The sequence below is a fragment of the Triticum aestivum genome, chromosome 2B (genome assembly GCF_018294505.1).
Source record: "Triticum aestivum cultivar Chinese Spring chromosome 2B, IWGSC CS RefSeq v2.1, whole genome shotgun sequence".
Lineage (NCBI taxonomy): Eukaryota > Viridiplantae > Streptophyta > Magnoliopsida > Poales > Poaceae > Triticum > Triticum aestivum.
Genome location: NC_057798.1, coordinates 28,044,565 through 28,056,791, shown reverse-complemented (window position 1 = coordinate 28,056,791; position 12,227 = coordinate 28,044,565). Strand labels below are relative to the sequence as shown.

The 12,227-nt window shown below is 40.4% G+C and overlaps 1 protein-coding gene across 1 annotated transcript; it reads left to right on the top strand.

Annotated features, from left to right (window-relative positions):
* LOC123043251 (cullin-associated NEDD8-dissociated protein 1) lies at positions 1-11,118 on the top strand. Its single transcript, XM_044465639.1, has 29 exons — positions 1-12; positions 1,325-1,410; positions 1,494-1,663; positions 2,141-2,348; positions 3,282-3,447; positions 3,550-3,679; positions 3,918-4,032; positions 4,115-4,272; positions 4,351-4,474; positions 4,674-4,724; positions 4,807-4,889; positions 5,156-5,240; positions 5,322-5,423; positions 5,501-5,599; positions 5,682-5,792; positions 5,874-5,957; positions 6,034-6,174; positions 6,944-7,036; positions 7,156-7,277; positions 7,362-7,524; positions 7,608-7,844; positions 8,366-8,614; positions 8,700-8,885; positions 8,978-9,124; positions 9,221-9,337; positions 9,438-9,606; positions 10,269-10,346; positions 10,440-10,578; positions 10,764-11,118. The coding sequence occupies exons 2-29, from the start codon at positions 1,375-1,377 to the stop codon at positions 10,858-10,860; spliced, it is 3,660 nt and encodes a 1,219-aa protein (XP_044321574.1). The 5' UTR covers positions 1-12; positions 1,325-1,374; the 3' UTR covers positions 10,861-11,118.
* The last annotated feature ends 1,109 nt before the right edge of the window (positions 11,119-12,227 follow it).

Below are 12,227 nucleotides of genomic sequence, written 5' to 3'. Positions count from 1 at the left end.
CTCCTCCTCAAGGTACGCGAGCCTCCGACCGCTCCTCCTCCTCTCGCTGGTGCTCCGCCCGTCGCCGTTAGGGTTACTCTCGCTCGATCCGTCGTTGCTGGTGCCGCTCGTTCCATGCTAGTAGTGCTAGTTTGGATTCAACTGCTGATTCGGCTCGGTAGCCGGCTGCGGTGCAAACCCCTCGATTGTGCCTGGATTGCCGCGTAGATCTGCCGGTCTGAGACGCTGTTGATGCTGGTTCTGTTCGTCTGTCTAGGTTTGTGTAGTTCGTTGATTCGGCTCGGTTGCTGCTAGGTCGCCGTTGTGGGTTTGTAGACTTTGCAGCGCTGATGATGTCTTTTATATCGCACCTGAAATTTTCTAGTCAAGTAGTTGCTTGTAGGACTTGTGCATCGGTTCTACTCTGGAAATCATGTGTGCCTGACGATATTATTATCGTTGGTTCATCTGGACTTGGTAGCTTGTGTCAAGCTTGAACATCAGGGTGCTGAGACCATGGTTAGCCTGAGTCTTTGCTCAGGTTCCCATTAGAAAGCAATGTCAATGTGTCCCAGTTTGGCTGTTTCGTCCGCTCCAGCGCCATCTGACGAGGCGCCTGGATCTAGGTGCCATCCCCGCCTCTGTCCAGTTATTCAATTTGTGGTCGTATAGTAGCATCAGTGCTGTGTACTAATGGTTTAGCATGGATGATGTGCATACGGTGTGTCTGCATGCGAGACTGTATGTTTGTGCTAGTTTTGGTTGGTTGCTGGTGTTAAAAGTGTACAAATGGACTAGTGCTAATGTCATTCTTCTTTGTTCTTATTAAATTGCTTGATGTATAGATTTATGCCTGCTTTATCTTGTTTACAAATTCGTTCACTTAGTCGGTGTACTGCTATGTTATGAAAGAAGGCCACAGGGTGTACTACAACTAAATCTCATATCATGTGTTTTGAATCCCCTGTTTGCTTATTTTGCAAATATTTTGACCTCTATCCACAATAGCACGAATAAGTAACTAATATTCGTTACTAACACAACATACACGTGTTGCATTGGTAGGCACATTGGTGTGAAGCAGTTGTCAGGTGTTCGACCTCCACATTAGATTGTTCTATATTCTTTTTCTGCCCTTTTTTCTCCATCTAGCTTACTTGTCCTACCAGAATGCAGCTACCACTGATTCTGTTGGTTTGGTGCAGCTTTAAAAACCATGCACTTAGCAAGACATATGCTGTTAGGCTGTTGGCAATTGAACACGTCTCATTGCACTTAGCAAGACATATGCTGTTAGGCTGTTGGCAATTGAACACGTCTCATTGCATAATTTGCTTTTTATTAGGATACTATTGAATACCTTTGTGAAGAGGACTTGAACACAGGTTCGGCACGATGGCGAATACGAACATAACCGGCATCTTGGAGAAGGTATCCATTATACCAATTTGCATTTCTTAGAAAGGAATCATCAGTTTTTGCTCTTTATTCATGCTTTGTATATGTGCTTTCAGATGACAGGGAAAGATAAAGACTACAGATATATGGCTACATCAGATCTGCTTAGTGAGTTGAACAAAGAGAGTTTCAAAGCAGATCAAGACCTTGAATCAAAGTTGACTAATATTGTTCTTCAACAACTGGAAGATGCTTCAGGAGATGTTTCTGGTTTAGCTGTGAAATGGTATCTTCTCCTTTAAAATTACTTAATCTGTTGTTTCGATTCTTCATGTTTGGCATGCGTGCGTTCTTCATGTTTGTATTGAAATTATCTTGTGTATACAATTGTGGCACACATTTCTTTCTGTGGTGCGGTTATTGGGGAATTAAGAATTTTGCATGTTAAGATCCTTTTATTGTTGATTATCCCTTCCTTCCTGCTAGAATTTGGGAACATTCTGATAATACTACTTGCCACGCTGTAGTACCTGTCAGATGCATTAGCTTGTTATTATTTGTTAAGAAGATTTCATCATACCTCTTCTATCTTCTAGATTGGCTATTGGCTTGCAATAACATTATTTTTTTAAGTACACTCATTTTCCTTGTGCATTCTGGGATTACATTTTTGCAGAGAAATTTGGCACCTAATTGGTTAATTGTATTACCCCCCCTACATCTATTCACTACATTTACTCTTGTTATTTCTTTTATTGTTTAGCTTGGCTCCACTTGTTAAGAAGGTTAACGAGGAAAGAGTAGTGGAGATGACCGACAAGCTTTGTGATAAATTACTCAATGGGAAGGACCAACATCGTGATACTGCTAGTATAGCTCTGAAGGCAGTCATTGTGGAAGTTACTACGGCGTCACTTTCTGAAAAGATTTTAGTTTCTCTTGCCCCGCAACTAATCAACGGTGTCACCAATGTAAGTTTTTAATCTGTTTCGTGCTTGCCAGAATTTCCCTTTGTTATTGTAGGCCTCTTTAAGTATTAATTTAATCAGATGTTCTATTTTTGGTATGGTAATTGAATTTTCCTGTGCTTCCTGGTTAAGGTTTAATGCTCGTCATACGGCCTTCTAATTGGGAAGGTGTACATATGTGCAAGTCGGGTGTAGCTTTCTGTGTATCCATTGTATCTCACTATCTCATTCATTTGTTCCATCTTACAATGGAAATGACCACTTGTATACCTTGTTCATTTGGTCATGCAGTATTTTAGTTACCTGCTTGTTAGCAATCGTGAGTCAACGTATAGTGGGCTAGAGCAGTGAAACTCATATGTGCCTTTTTTTTTACCTTTTATGGTTGTTTGTTTAATAGCCAATATGGATTTCCAGGTTGGTCAATATTGATTTCTCTAGTTAATAGAAATTATGTGCTTTAGTTTTAACCACCACATAGAAGCTAATGGAGTTGTTTATGGAATAAATGGCATCTATCATCGCTTCTGTGGGACAAGTACTGCCTCCATCCGAAAAAGCTTGTTCCAAGCTTGTCCCTCAAATGGCTGTATCTAGCACTAACTTGGTGCTAAATACATCCATTTGAGGGACTAGTGCTAGATACATCCATTCGAGGGACAAGCTTTTTTGGAAGGAGGGAGTATGATGCTAATCCTTTTCGACACTGGAAGGCTCTTAGCTGGAAAATCAGCAATAAACAACATACACAGTTTGGCATAATTTATTTAGGAATGTCCAATATATCCGTTTATTAGGGCAGTTCGGCAGCATTTTGTTTACGTTCATTGCTTCTTCCTTTTTCTGTTGCCTACTTGTGACATTATCTGGAAGTTTGTACAACATACTCTTAAATTAATTGCAATTGTCTTGATACATTTTTTCTTTTGTTGACAGGGAAAGAGTGCTGAAATTAAATGTGAATGCCTTGACATATTAAGTGATGTGCTTCATAGATTCGGCAACATGATCACGAAAGATCATGCGTATATGCTCACTGCACTTTTAACTCAGCTGAGCTCCACTCAAGCAAGTGTCAGAAAGAAGTCTGTTTCGTGCATTGGTACGCCTGATTGCATTTTACAGTTATTTTGATTGTTAATGCTTGCAAATGATTGGCAATCTTAATTATTTATAGTGACTAATGTTTTGCTTTATGTTGCAGCATCGCTTGCTCCATGTTTGTCAGATGATCTATTAGCCAAGGCAACTCTGGAGGTTGTCAAATTGCTGAAAATTAAAAGGGCAAAGTCTGACATAACCCGAACAAATATTCAGATGATTGGTGCTCTAAGGTATATGCTTTGACCTACCAAGTGCCGCAAATTTTTGTTCATAACTGCTTTTATGAGCAACAGTATGTGTGAGCTATGCAACTTCAGATTTGGCTAGTTCAAACATCGATAAACTATCTAGAAAAAAATAAATCTGCTGGATGATAATACCCAAGGATAATTATGTTAGTATAAAGGGAAGTACAAGAGCTTTGGTAGGTGCAGCTCAAGTTCTAATATAATTTATTTTGACTTACAGTCGCTCAGTTGGATACCGGTTTGGACCACACCTTGCTGAAGCTGTTCCTTTGCTCATAAGCTATTGTACAAGTGCATCAGAAAATGATGAAGAGCTCCGTGAGTACAGCTTGCAGGTGAGAATTTATGTTCAGTTCTTACCTTATATTACTCTTACCATTGCTTCACTATGGCTATAAATTACCTCCCATCTTGTAGGCCCTCGAGAGTTTTATGCTCAGATGTCCAAGAGATATTTCCCCATATTGTGAGAGTATTTTGAATCTTGCTTTGGAATATGTAAGCTATGATCCTAATTTCACTGATAGTATGGAGGAGGATACTGACGATGAAGTACAGGATGAGGAAGAGGACGAGTATGTTACTTTCTTATAATACAGAAACTGTGTTATCTGTTAATGTGATTGAAACATCTTTTAACATTTTTTTCCTAGTGAGAGTGCGGATGAATACACAGACGATGAGGATGCAAGCTGGAAGGTTCGCCGGGCATCAGCGAAGTGCCTATCTGCAATTATAGCATCTCGTCCTCAAATGTTGTCTAAGATGTATCAGGAGGTATGTTGGCGACAGCAAGTTAAACCAACATACTGTACATTAACAATCTTGTTCTTCATGATGGCATAATTCTATTGTGTCCATATTGTTAGTGATGCTTTTGAGCTGATACCAACCATTTATTACCTGTTTTGAAAATTAGCCACTCAATGAAGTGCCTCTATGGAACTTTTTATATAATTTATTCGGTTGCTTGCAGGCATGTCCAAAGTTAGTTGACCGCTTTAGGGAAAGAGAGGAGAATGTAAAGGTAACTGTATGGTATTTCATTGCTAGATTGGATTTGAATTGTCATTGTATATCAATCTCACGAAGCTTCTCCTTGATCCTAGATGGACATCTTCAACACATTTATTGAGTTGTTACGCCAAACTGGTAATGTGACAAAAGGACAAGGTGACATTGATGAGTCTAGGTAAACAAAATATCTTTATTATTACCTGTTTACACATTCTTACCGTATTCTTCTACAGTTTGCCATAAGTAGTGTACGATTCAGTTTTTCCTTTTTTTGGATTAATAGCCTAACTGAGCCAATGTTAGCTAAACCTTGGCATGACTTCATAATTGGATGCAACAATCGTTGGTTTTGACTTATTATGCTTACAGGGGAAGTGTATGTTTATTGTGATTGCCTGTTCTTTTCACTGAGCCAATATTGTCAATTGGTATACTTTGCAGCTCTAGATGGTTGCTGAAGCAAGAGGTACCCAAAGTTGTCAAGTCTATCAATAGGCAGTTGCGTGAAAAATCAATCAAGACAAAGGTTTGTTGTTGAACGATCTTGCAAAGCATCCGTGTTGAGTTTGGACTCAATTTTGATTTATATAATTTTTGGCATTTTCAGGTTGGAGCATTCTCAGTATTGAAGGAGCTTGTTGTTGTGTTACCAGATTGTCTTGCTGATCAGTTCGGGTCAATTGTTCCTGGGATTGAGAAGGCTTTGAATGTTAGTGAATTTCATTTGCTGAGTAGATTCTTATGCAGTACTTCTGTTTGTTTTAACTAACTGTCTTTGTTTTATAGGATAAATCTTCTACCTCCAACCTGAAGATTGAGGCCCTTGCATTTACTAGGATTGTTATGGCTTCCCATTCACCCTCTGTGTTTCATCCATACATCCAGGTATTATAGCTACTATCTTTGATAAACCACTTGAGACACTTGTGATCGTTACTCATTTCTTAATGTAAAATAAAATTTCCAGGCACTTTCTGGTCCAATATTATCTGCTATTGGAGATAGATATTACAAAGTCACCGCTGAGGCTTTACGGGTGTGCGGGGAGCTGGTCCGGGTGCTCCGCCCAAACTTTGAGGTCAGCCTTATACTCCAGGCGGTGATGTTATAAGCTCCCAATTACGGTGATATTTTAAGCTCTTGTTCTGCTGTTACACAGGCACCTTCAATAGATTTTAGGCCATATATTATTCCAATCTATAAAGCTATATTGGCCCGCTTGGCGAATCAAGATCAAGATCAGGTTTAGTCCACTCTCCTCTATGTACATTGTACATACTACATACCTCTTTCTCTCTCATGTTATTCTGTTTTGCCAGGAAGTTAAAGAGTGTGCCATATCATGCATGAGCCTTGTGATCGCCACTTTTGGTGATGGTCTTCAGAGGGAATTGCCTTCATGCCTTCCCATACTTGTTGATAGGATGGGCAATGAAATTACACGACTTACAGCGGTCAAGGTAAGCAATCAACTGCACCTTCAGAATCAAAACTAATGGGAATGTGATGGTTAATGTTGAGTTGAATTTCAGTATTCTAGTCAATGGTAGAAAAACAAATGTAATCATTCTGATCGGTGCATCTTGCTGAGTTGCTTCAGAAGATAGGATAGAGATGATTTTGTGGTGGGTTCATTGATGTAAAGATAATTTTAATTGTATACTCCCTCCGTCCCAAAATTCTTGTCTTAGATTTGTCTAAATACGGATGCATCAAGTCACGTTTTAGTATTAGATACATCCGTATCTTGACGAATCTAAGACAAGAATTTTGGGACGGAGGGAGTATATACTACTCCATCCTACAAAAAAAGGGCAACCTGGTGCATGTAGCTCCCGCTTGCGCAGGGTCCAGGGAAGGGTCCGACCACTTTGGGTCTATAGTACGCAGCCTTTCCCTACATTTCTGTAAGAGGCTGTTTCCAGGACTTGAACCCAGGACCTCTTGGTCACAAGGCAGCAGCTTTACCACTGCGCCAAGGCTCCCCTTCACTCCCTCCATTCTACAGTGTAAGATATTTTTGCAAGCTAAAACAGCTTGAAAAAATGTCATATATATGGGATGGAGGGAGTATAATATACCAATCTATCTGCGTTGGTCTTTTCCAAAATTTTAATTCTATACCCTGTCATCATTTGCTTAATGCCAACTGGTTGTGTTTTTCGATTATATGCCTATCTCTGTTTTTGTTGGTTCTGTTGCATTTTTAAAATGTTCATTCCTTTACAGGCATTTGCTGTGATTGCGAATTCACCTCTTCGTATTGATCTTTCATGTGTCTTGGACCATGTCGTTTCTGAGCTCACAGCTTTCCTTCGAAAGGTAGAGATATATTATACACATAGTTTGTTTTGATTTTTAACTTGAAACATCCTATATGGCTATATGCAGCACATCAAAAATTGAAGGCTAATGTTTTCTTTACCTGCCCGTTTCCACAGGCCAACAGAGCCCTTAGGCAGGCAACATTGGGAACCTTAAATTCTCTGGTTGTCACATATGGGAGTCAAATTGGCTCGTCCTCTTATGAAACGATATTAGCTGAACTTTCTACTCTCATAAGGTTTTCCCCTTGTTTAGCTTTCTTAAACAAATCTCCATTTTGTATCTACCATGATGGCTGATGTTGGAATATCTGTTGTGGCAGTGACGTCGATTTGCATATGGCCGCTCTAGCGTTGGAACTGTGTTGCACAATAATGGTTGACAGAAGTTCCGTTAAAAATGTTGGTTTAGCTGTGAAACATAAAGTTTTGCCTGAGGCCCTTACTTTGATCAGGAGTGCTCTGTTGCAAGGACACGCACTGCAGGTATATATTTTTGTATTGAAATATAATAAATACTTGATTTGCTCTTGTTCTCCAACTGACAGGGGACATTGTTTCTGTTACAGGCGCTACAGAAGTTTTTTGCTGCACTGGTCCAATCTGCAAATATAAGCTTTGAAACTTTGTTGAACTCCCTTATTTCCACTGCTAAACCATCACAGTCAGGCGGTCTTTCCAAGCAGGCACTGTTCTCTATTGCACAGTGTGTTGCTGTGCTATGCTTAGCAGCTGGTGATCAGAAGTGTGCATCAACTATTGAAATGCTTAAAGGCATTCTGAATGATGACAGTTCTACTAATTCTGTAAGGCTTTCCTGATCATGCTTGTCTTCTGATCACTAGATTTGCACATTTATATCTATGTCATACTTGCAATCTTTTGACATAACATGCGTTATTCATGTATAAGCTAGCTTTTCAAAATAAAAATAAATCACATGTGGGCAATGTCAATCTACTAGTATAGCATTGTGAAATTGTGATACTACATGTTATCTATTTGTTTCATATGTGTCCCACTCTTCTCATACTTAGTACGTGTCTGCTGCTCTTGGGACTCTATAGTCTAATGATCTTAAAACACTGAGCCAAAATTATGGTAGGGTTGGTGCTTAGTCAGGATAGGCATCTGCAGATCTTTATTATTCCGTCCGTTCGGAAATAAGTGATGTGGTTTTAGTTCAATTTTTTTAGTAAAACCATGTCACTTATTTCTGAACGGAGGTAATATTTGCCATTGGTTAATTGCATACATATGTTTGACTCAAAGATAAAGTATGCCCTTCTCTTTGTCATTTTTTAATTGTTTATAATGTGTTTTCCAGGCTAAACAACACATGGCCTTGTTATGTTTGGGAGAAATTGGAAGAAGGAAGGACCTCAGCAATCATATTCAAATTGAGAACATCGTCATCGAATCATTCCAGTCACCGTTTGAGGAGATAAAGTCTGCAGCATCATATGCTCTTGGAAACATTGCGGTTGGCAATCTATCCAAGTATTTGCCATTTATCTTGGATCAGATTGACAATCAACAGAAGAAGCAGTATCTCTTGCTTCATTCACTGAAAGAGGTAAGTTTCTAATGGAATTATGTTTGTAAAAAACACCTCCCATAAGATTGCTGTTTAATTTGTGCTCTAATGCAAAACCTATCAGGTAATTGCGCGACAGTCTGTTGATCATACTGGCCAGAGTGAGCTCCAGGACTCAAACATTGTGAAGATATTGGCATTGCTCTTTAATCACTGCGAAAGTGAGGAGGAAGGAGTTCGGAATGTGGTTGCTGAGTGTTTAGGCAAAATTGCACTTATTGAACCTAACAAATTAATCCCTGCTCTGAAGGTATGAAGTGTGGACAATTAGCAAAGTTACACCCAATGTTTCATGTAAGTCATGATATTGGATCTAATGTGGCATTCCATATAATTTTGTAGGAACGCACAACTAGCCCAGCAGCAAACACAAGGGCTACAGTTGCCATTGCTATAAAATATTCAATCGTTGAACGGACTGGAAAGATAGATGCAATCTTGTACTCGGAGATTTCTACTTTCCTTATGTTAATTAAAGATAGTGACAGGGTAATTTTACTTGAAATAATACCTACGTCCTTACTAACTATCGTTCATAAAGAAAGATGTGAAAATGATAATTGCATTGTTGTTTGCACTTTGCAGCATGTGCGACGTGCAGCTGTCCTTGCGTTGAGTACAGCTGCCCATAACAAGCCAAGTTTGATCAAAGGTCTTCTTCCTGAATTGTTGCCTCTTTTGTATGACCAGACTGTCGTGAAGGTATCGTTTCCTAATTTTGGTTGCTTATTTATTTTCTTTCGTTATGATCTGGCGGTGTCACATGCAATTTATAGCTAGGAAGTAATGATCTCCTTTGCAGCAAGAATTGATCAGGACCGTTGATCTAGGGCCTTTCAAGCATGTCGTTGATGATGGGCTTGAGCTTAGGAAAGCTGCCTTTGAATGTATTGACACATTGCTGGATAACTGTCTTGATCAAGTGAATCCGTCGTCCTTCATCATTCCTTTCCTCTTATCTGGCTTAGGTGGTAAGTACAGTTACGACATTATATATTTCAGTTCATCGCTGCATTTTGGGCGTGTTTGGTTGGTGCCCTGGATTAGCTTACCAAGAAATGGGCATGATCATCATATTTTTCCCCTTGCTTGGTTTGGTGCTAATTTGTTTGGCTATAGTGCCCCGACCCATACCTCTCATGGACTATTGCCAAATAGTTGGCCAAGTGAAGGCACGTGACTCCTTGGCAGAGTTTGCGTGGGGCATCAACCAAACATGTCATTCGTCTCTACTTCAGAGTATTGATATAGGCCTGAACTGCATAGATCCAGTGGTGTCAAACTTATTTTTGTTTACTACGTAAAAAAAGCTTGCTTTGTTTTTTGTGAAAGAATTTTTTGTATTTATAGCTTAGCTTTTCAGTTTTTCATCAGGATATATATGGTCTGCATTATCTATTACTCCCTCTCTTCCTAAATATAAGTCTTTTTAGAGATTCCAATACACACTACATACGCATCCGTATGTAGTGTGTATTGAAATCTCTAAAAAGACTTATATTTAGGAACGGAGGGAGTATTATGTACTGTACTTCTCTCCTGTTTTTTTCTTAACTCTAAGATGGTATATTATCATAATCTTGTTGAATGTGTATTTTCAATAGAAGATGCTAATCGTTTGTGCTTATTGCAGATCATTATGATGTGAAAATGCCCTGCCATCTGATTCTCTCGAAGCTAGCAGACAAGTGCCCTTCTGCTGTACTTGCAGGTTTGTTATAATCAAGGACTTTCAAAGGGATGTTTCATATGCTGCAAATGCCTTTTTCTAATAGTTACTACTAATATTATTGCCCTGTTTCAGTTTTGGACTCGCTAGTTGAACCTCTTGAGAAAACCATCGGTCACAAACCTAAGAGCGACGCAGTGAAGCAGGAGATTGATCGCAACGAAGACTTGATTCGCAGTGCTCTTCGAGCAATCGCTGCTGTAAACCGCATAAGGTAAAGCTTGATTTGAACTGTCTTGTCATCCTTTTGGGTTACTTGTTTATAGCTACCAAAACAGGGCTGCACTATATGGCCAACCCACTGGTGGCAATAGCAGCGTTTATGCTTGTCAAAATAACTTTGGTGTACTACACCCTGCCCTAATCTAACCAGTTTGACGCCCGGCTTTTGATTTGCAGTGGCAGCGACTACAGCATGAAGTTGAAGAATCTGATGAGCAAGATAACGGCCACCCCTTCACTTGCCGAGAAGTACAATTCGGTGCGCAGCGAATGAGTGCTGAATATTTTTCTGTATATATGTTAGGAAATAGGCGAGTCAAGTTGGCCTGCCGGTTTCGAGGCGATGATCCAACCTAAATTTGCGATAGTAGATTATACTGTACCGATTTTGGCTGAAATGTGGTCGTGCGGTAACTACCATGCAGAGAAAAGGATGTTGAATATCTTTTTCTGTACAAAATATGGTGCTAGACCATTGGAAGCTGGTGTGGGTGTGGCAATTGAAGAATTGAAATCATGCGTCTTTGCTACCTTTGCTCCTGTGCCCACCGCTGATTTACATTGTGATTTTGTGCACCCAGTATGTGTTGAGAAAGTAACATTGTGATTTTGGTTAGAATTTACTCATCTAAGTATTTCGAATCTTCGAAGGGATTATGAAGAACCTAAATCCTTCAAAGTGCACGTGCACTATCTAGCGCTCGCGAGCGGCCGATCGCTGACTGCATGATCTCGCCAGAGCATGCGCCAGGTACTACCTGGTCGGGGCGTTCTCAACCGCTGCAGTTCGTCGAGGCAGTGGCCGCCCTCGACACCCGCGCCTTCTTCCCTCCAACCGCCCTCCCATCCATGCCATACTTGCGCCTCCACCTCGCCCCCCGCCTGCGCGCCGCCTCCCCCGCCTTCGTCCTGGCCACCCCTAAGCAGCGCTTCCTGACCCCCCACCTGGACCCCGCCGGTGGCTGCAGCGCCAGGGATGTCGTCGTGATGGAACGAGGAGCTACACTTGGATCGCTGCTCCCTGGCCGAATCTGCACATGGCTTATCTGGCTGGGTAAATTTACTGCGTCTTCTTGCTTGGCAGGTTATCCCGTTCCTGATGTAAACAGAGTTTGAGCAGCCGCTGCCGAATTTGGCCTCGTTCCTTTCTTACAGGAACAGGATTGTGGTACCTGGGATGTGCCTCGTGCAGTCGCGGTGATGGAGCACATGCTCACCAGTTTGTCTACCTTCAATACAAGGATGCGGAGAAGCCCATCTACAGTACGTGGATCTTTAATACCTGATTAGCATATAATAAGCTAATCCGCTCAACATCGTTAGTCGTTGGATGATTCAGATTGCATGAAGTATGCATATTTTGTTGAAAATGATCATAGAGGTCACAATTCAGAAGTTATTATCAGCTACAAACATTTTTGCACACATAGTTGTTTTTGGTTGGACACGATTACTGGAAAGTTACACACACGGTGATCATTTTTGTTGGTATCTATAGTAGTTTTAATTGCACACATATTTGTTCTCAGTTGGATACGATCATTGGAAAGTTGCACACACAACGATCATTTTTTGTTGGCATCTATAGTGCTTCTAGATATTACGCACATAATTGTTCTCAGTTACACACACGGTGATCGT

Excerpts from the sequence above, each read along its gene's own strand:
- LOC123043251 (XM_044465639.1), top strand. The coding sequence starts at position 1,375 with ATGGCGAATACGAACATAACCGGCATCTTGGAGAAG. Across the intron at positions 4,725-4,806 it reads AAAGAGAGGAGAATGTAAAG|ATGGACATCTTCAACACATT; the intron begins GTAACTGTATGG and ends CCTTGATCCTAG. Across the intron at positions 10,347-10,439 it reads CCCTTCTGCTGTACTTGCAG|TTTTGGACTCGCTAGTTGAA; the intron begins GTTTGTTATAAT and ends GCCCTGTTTCAG.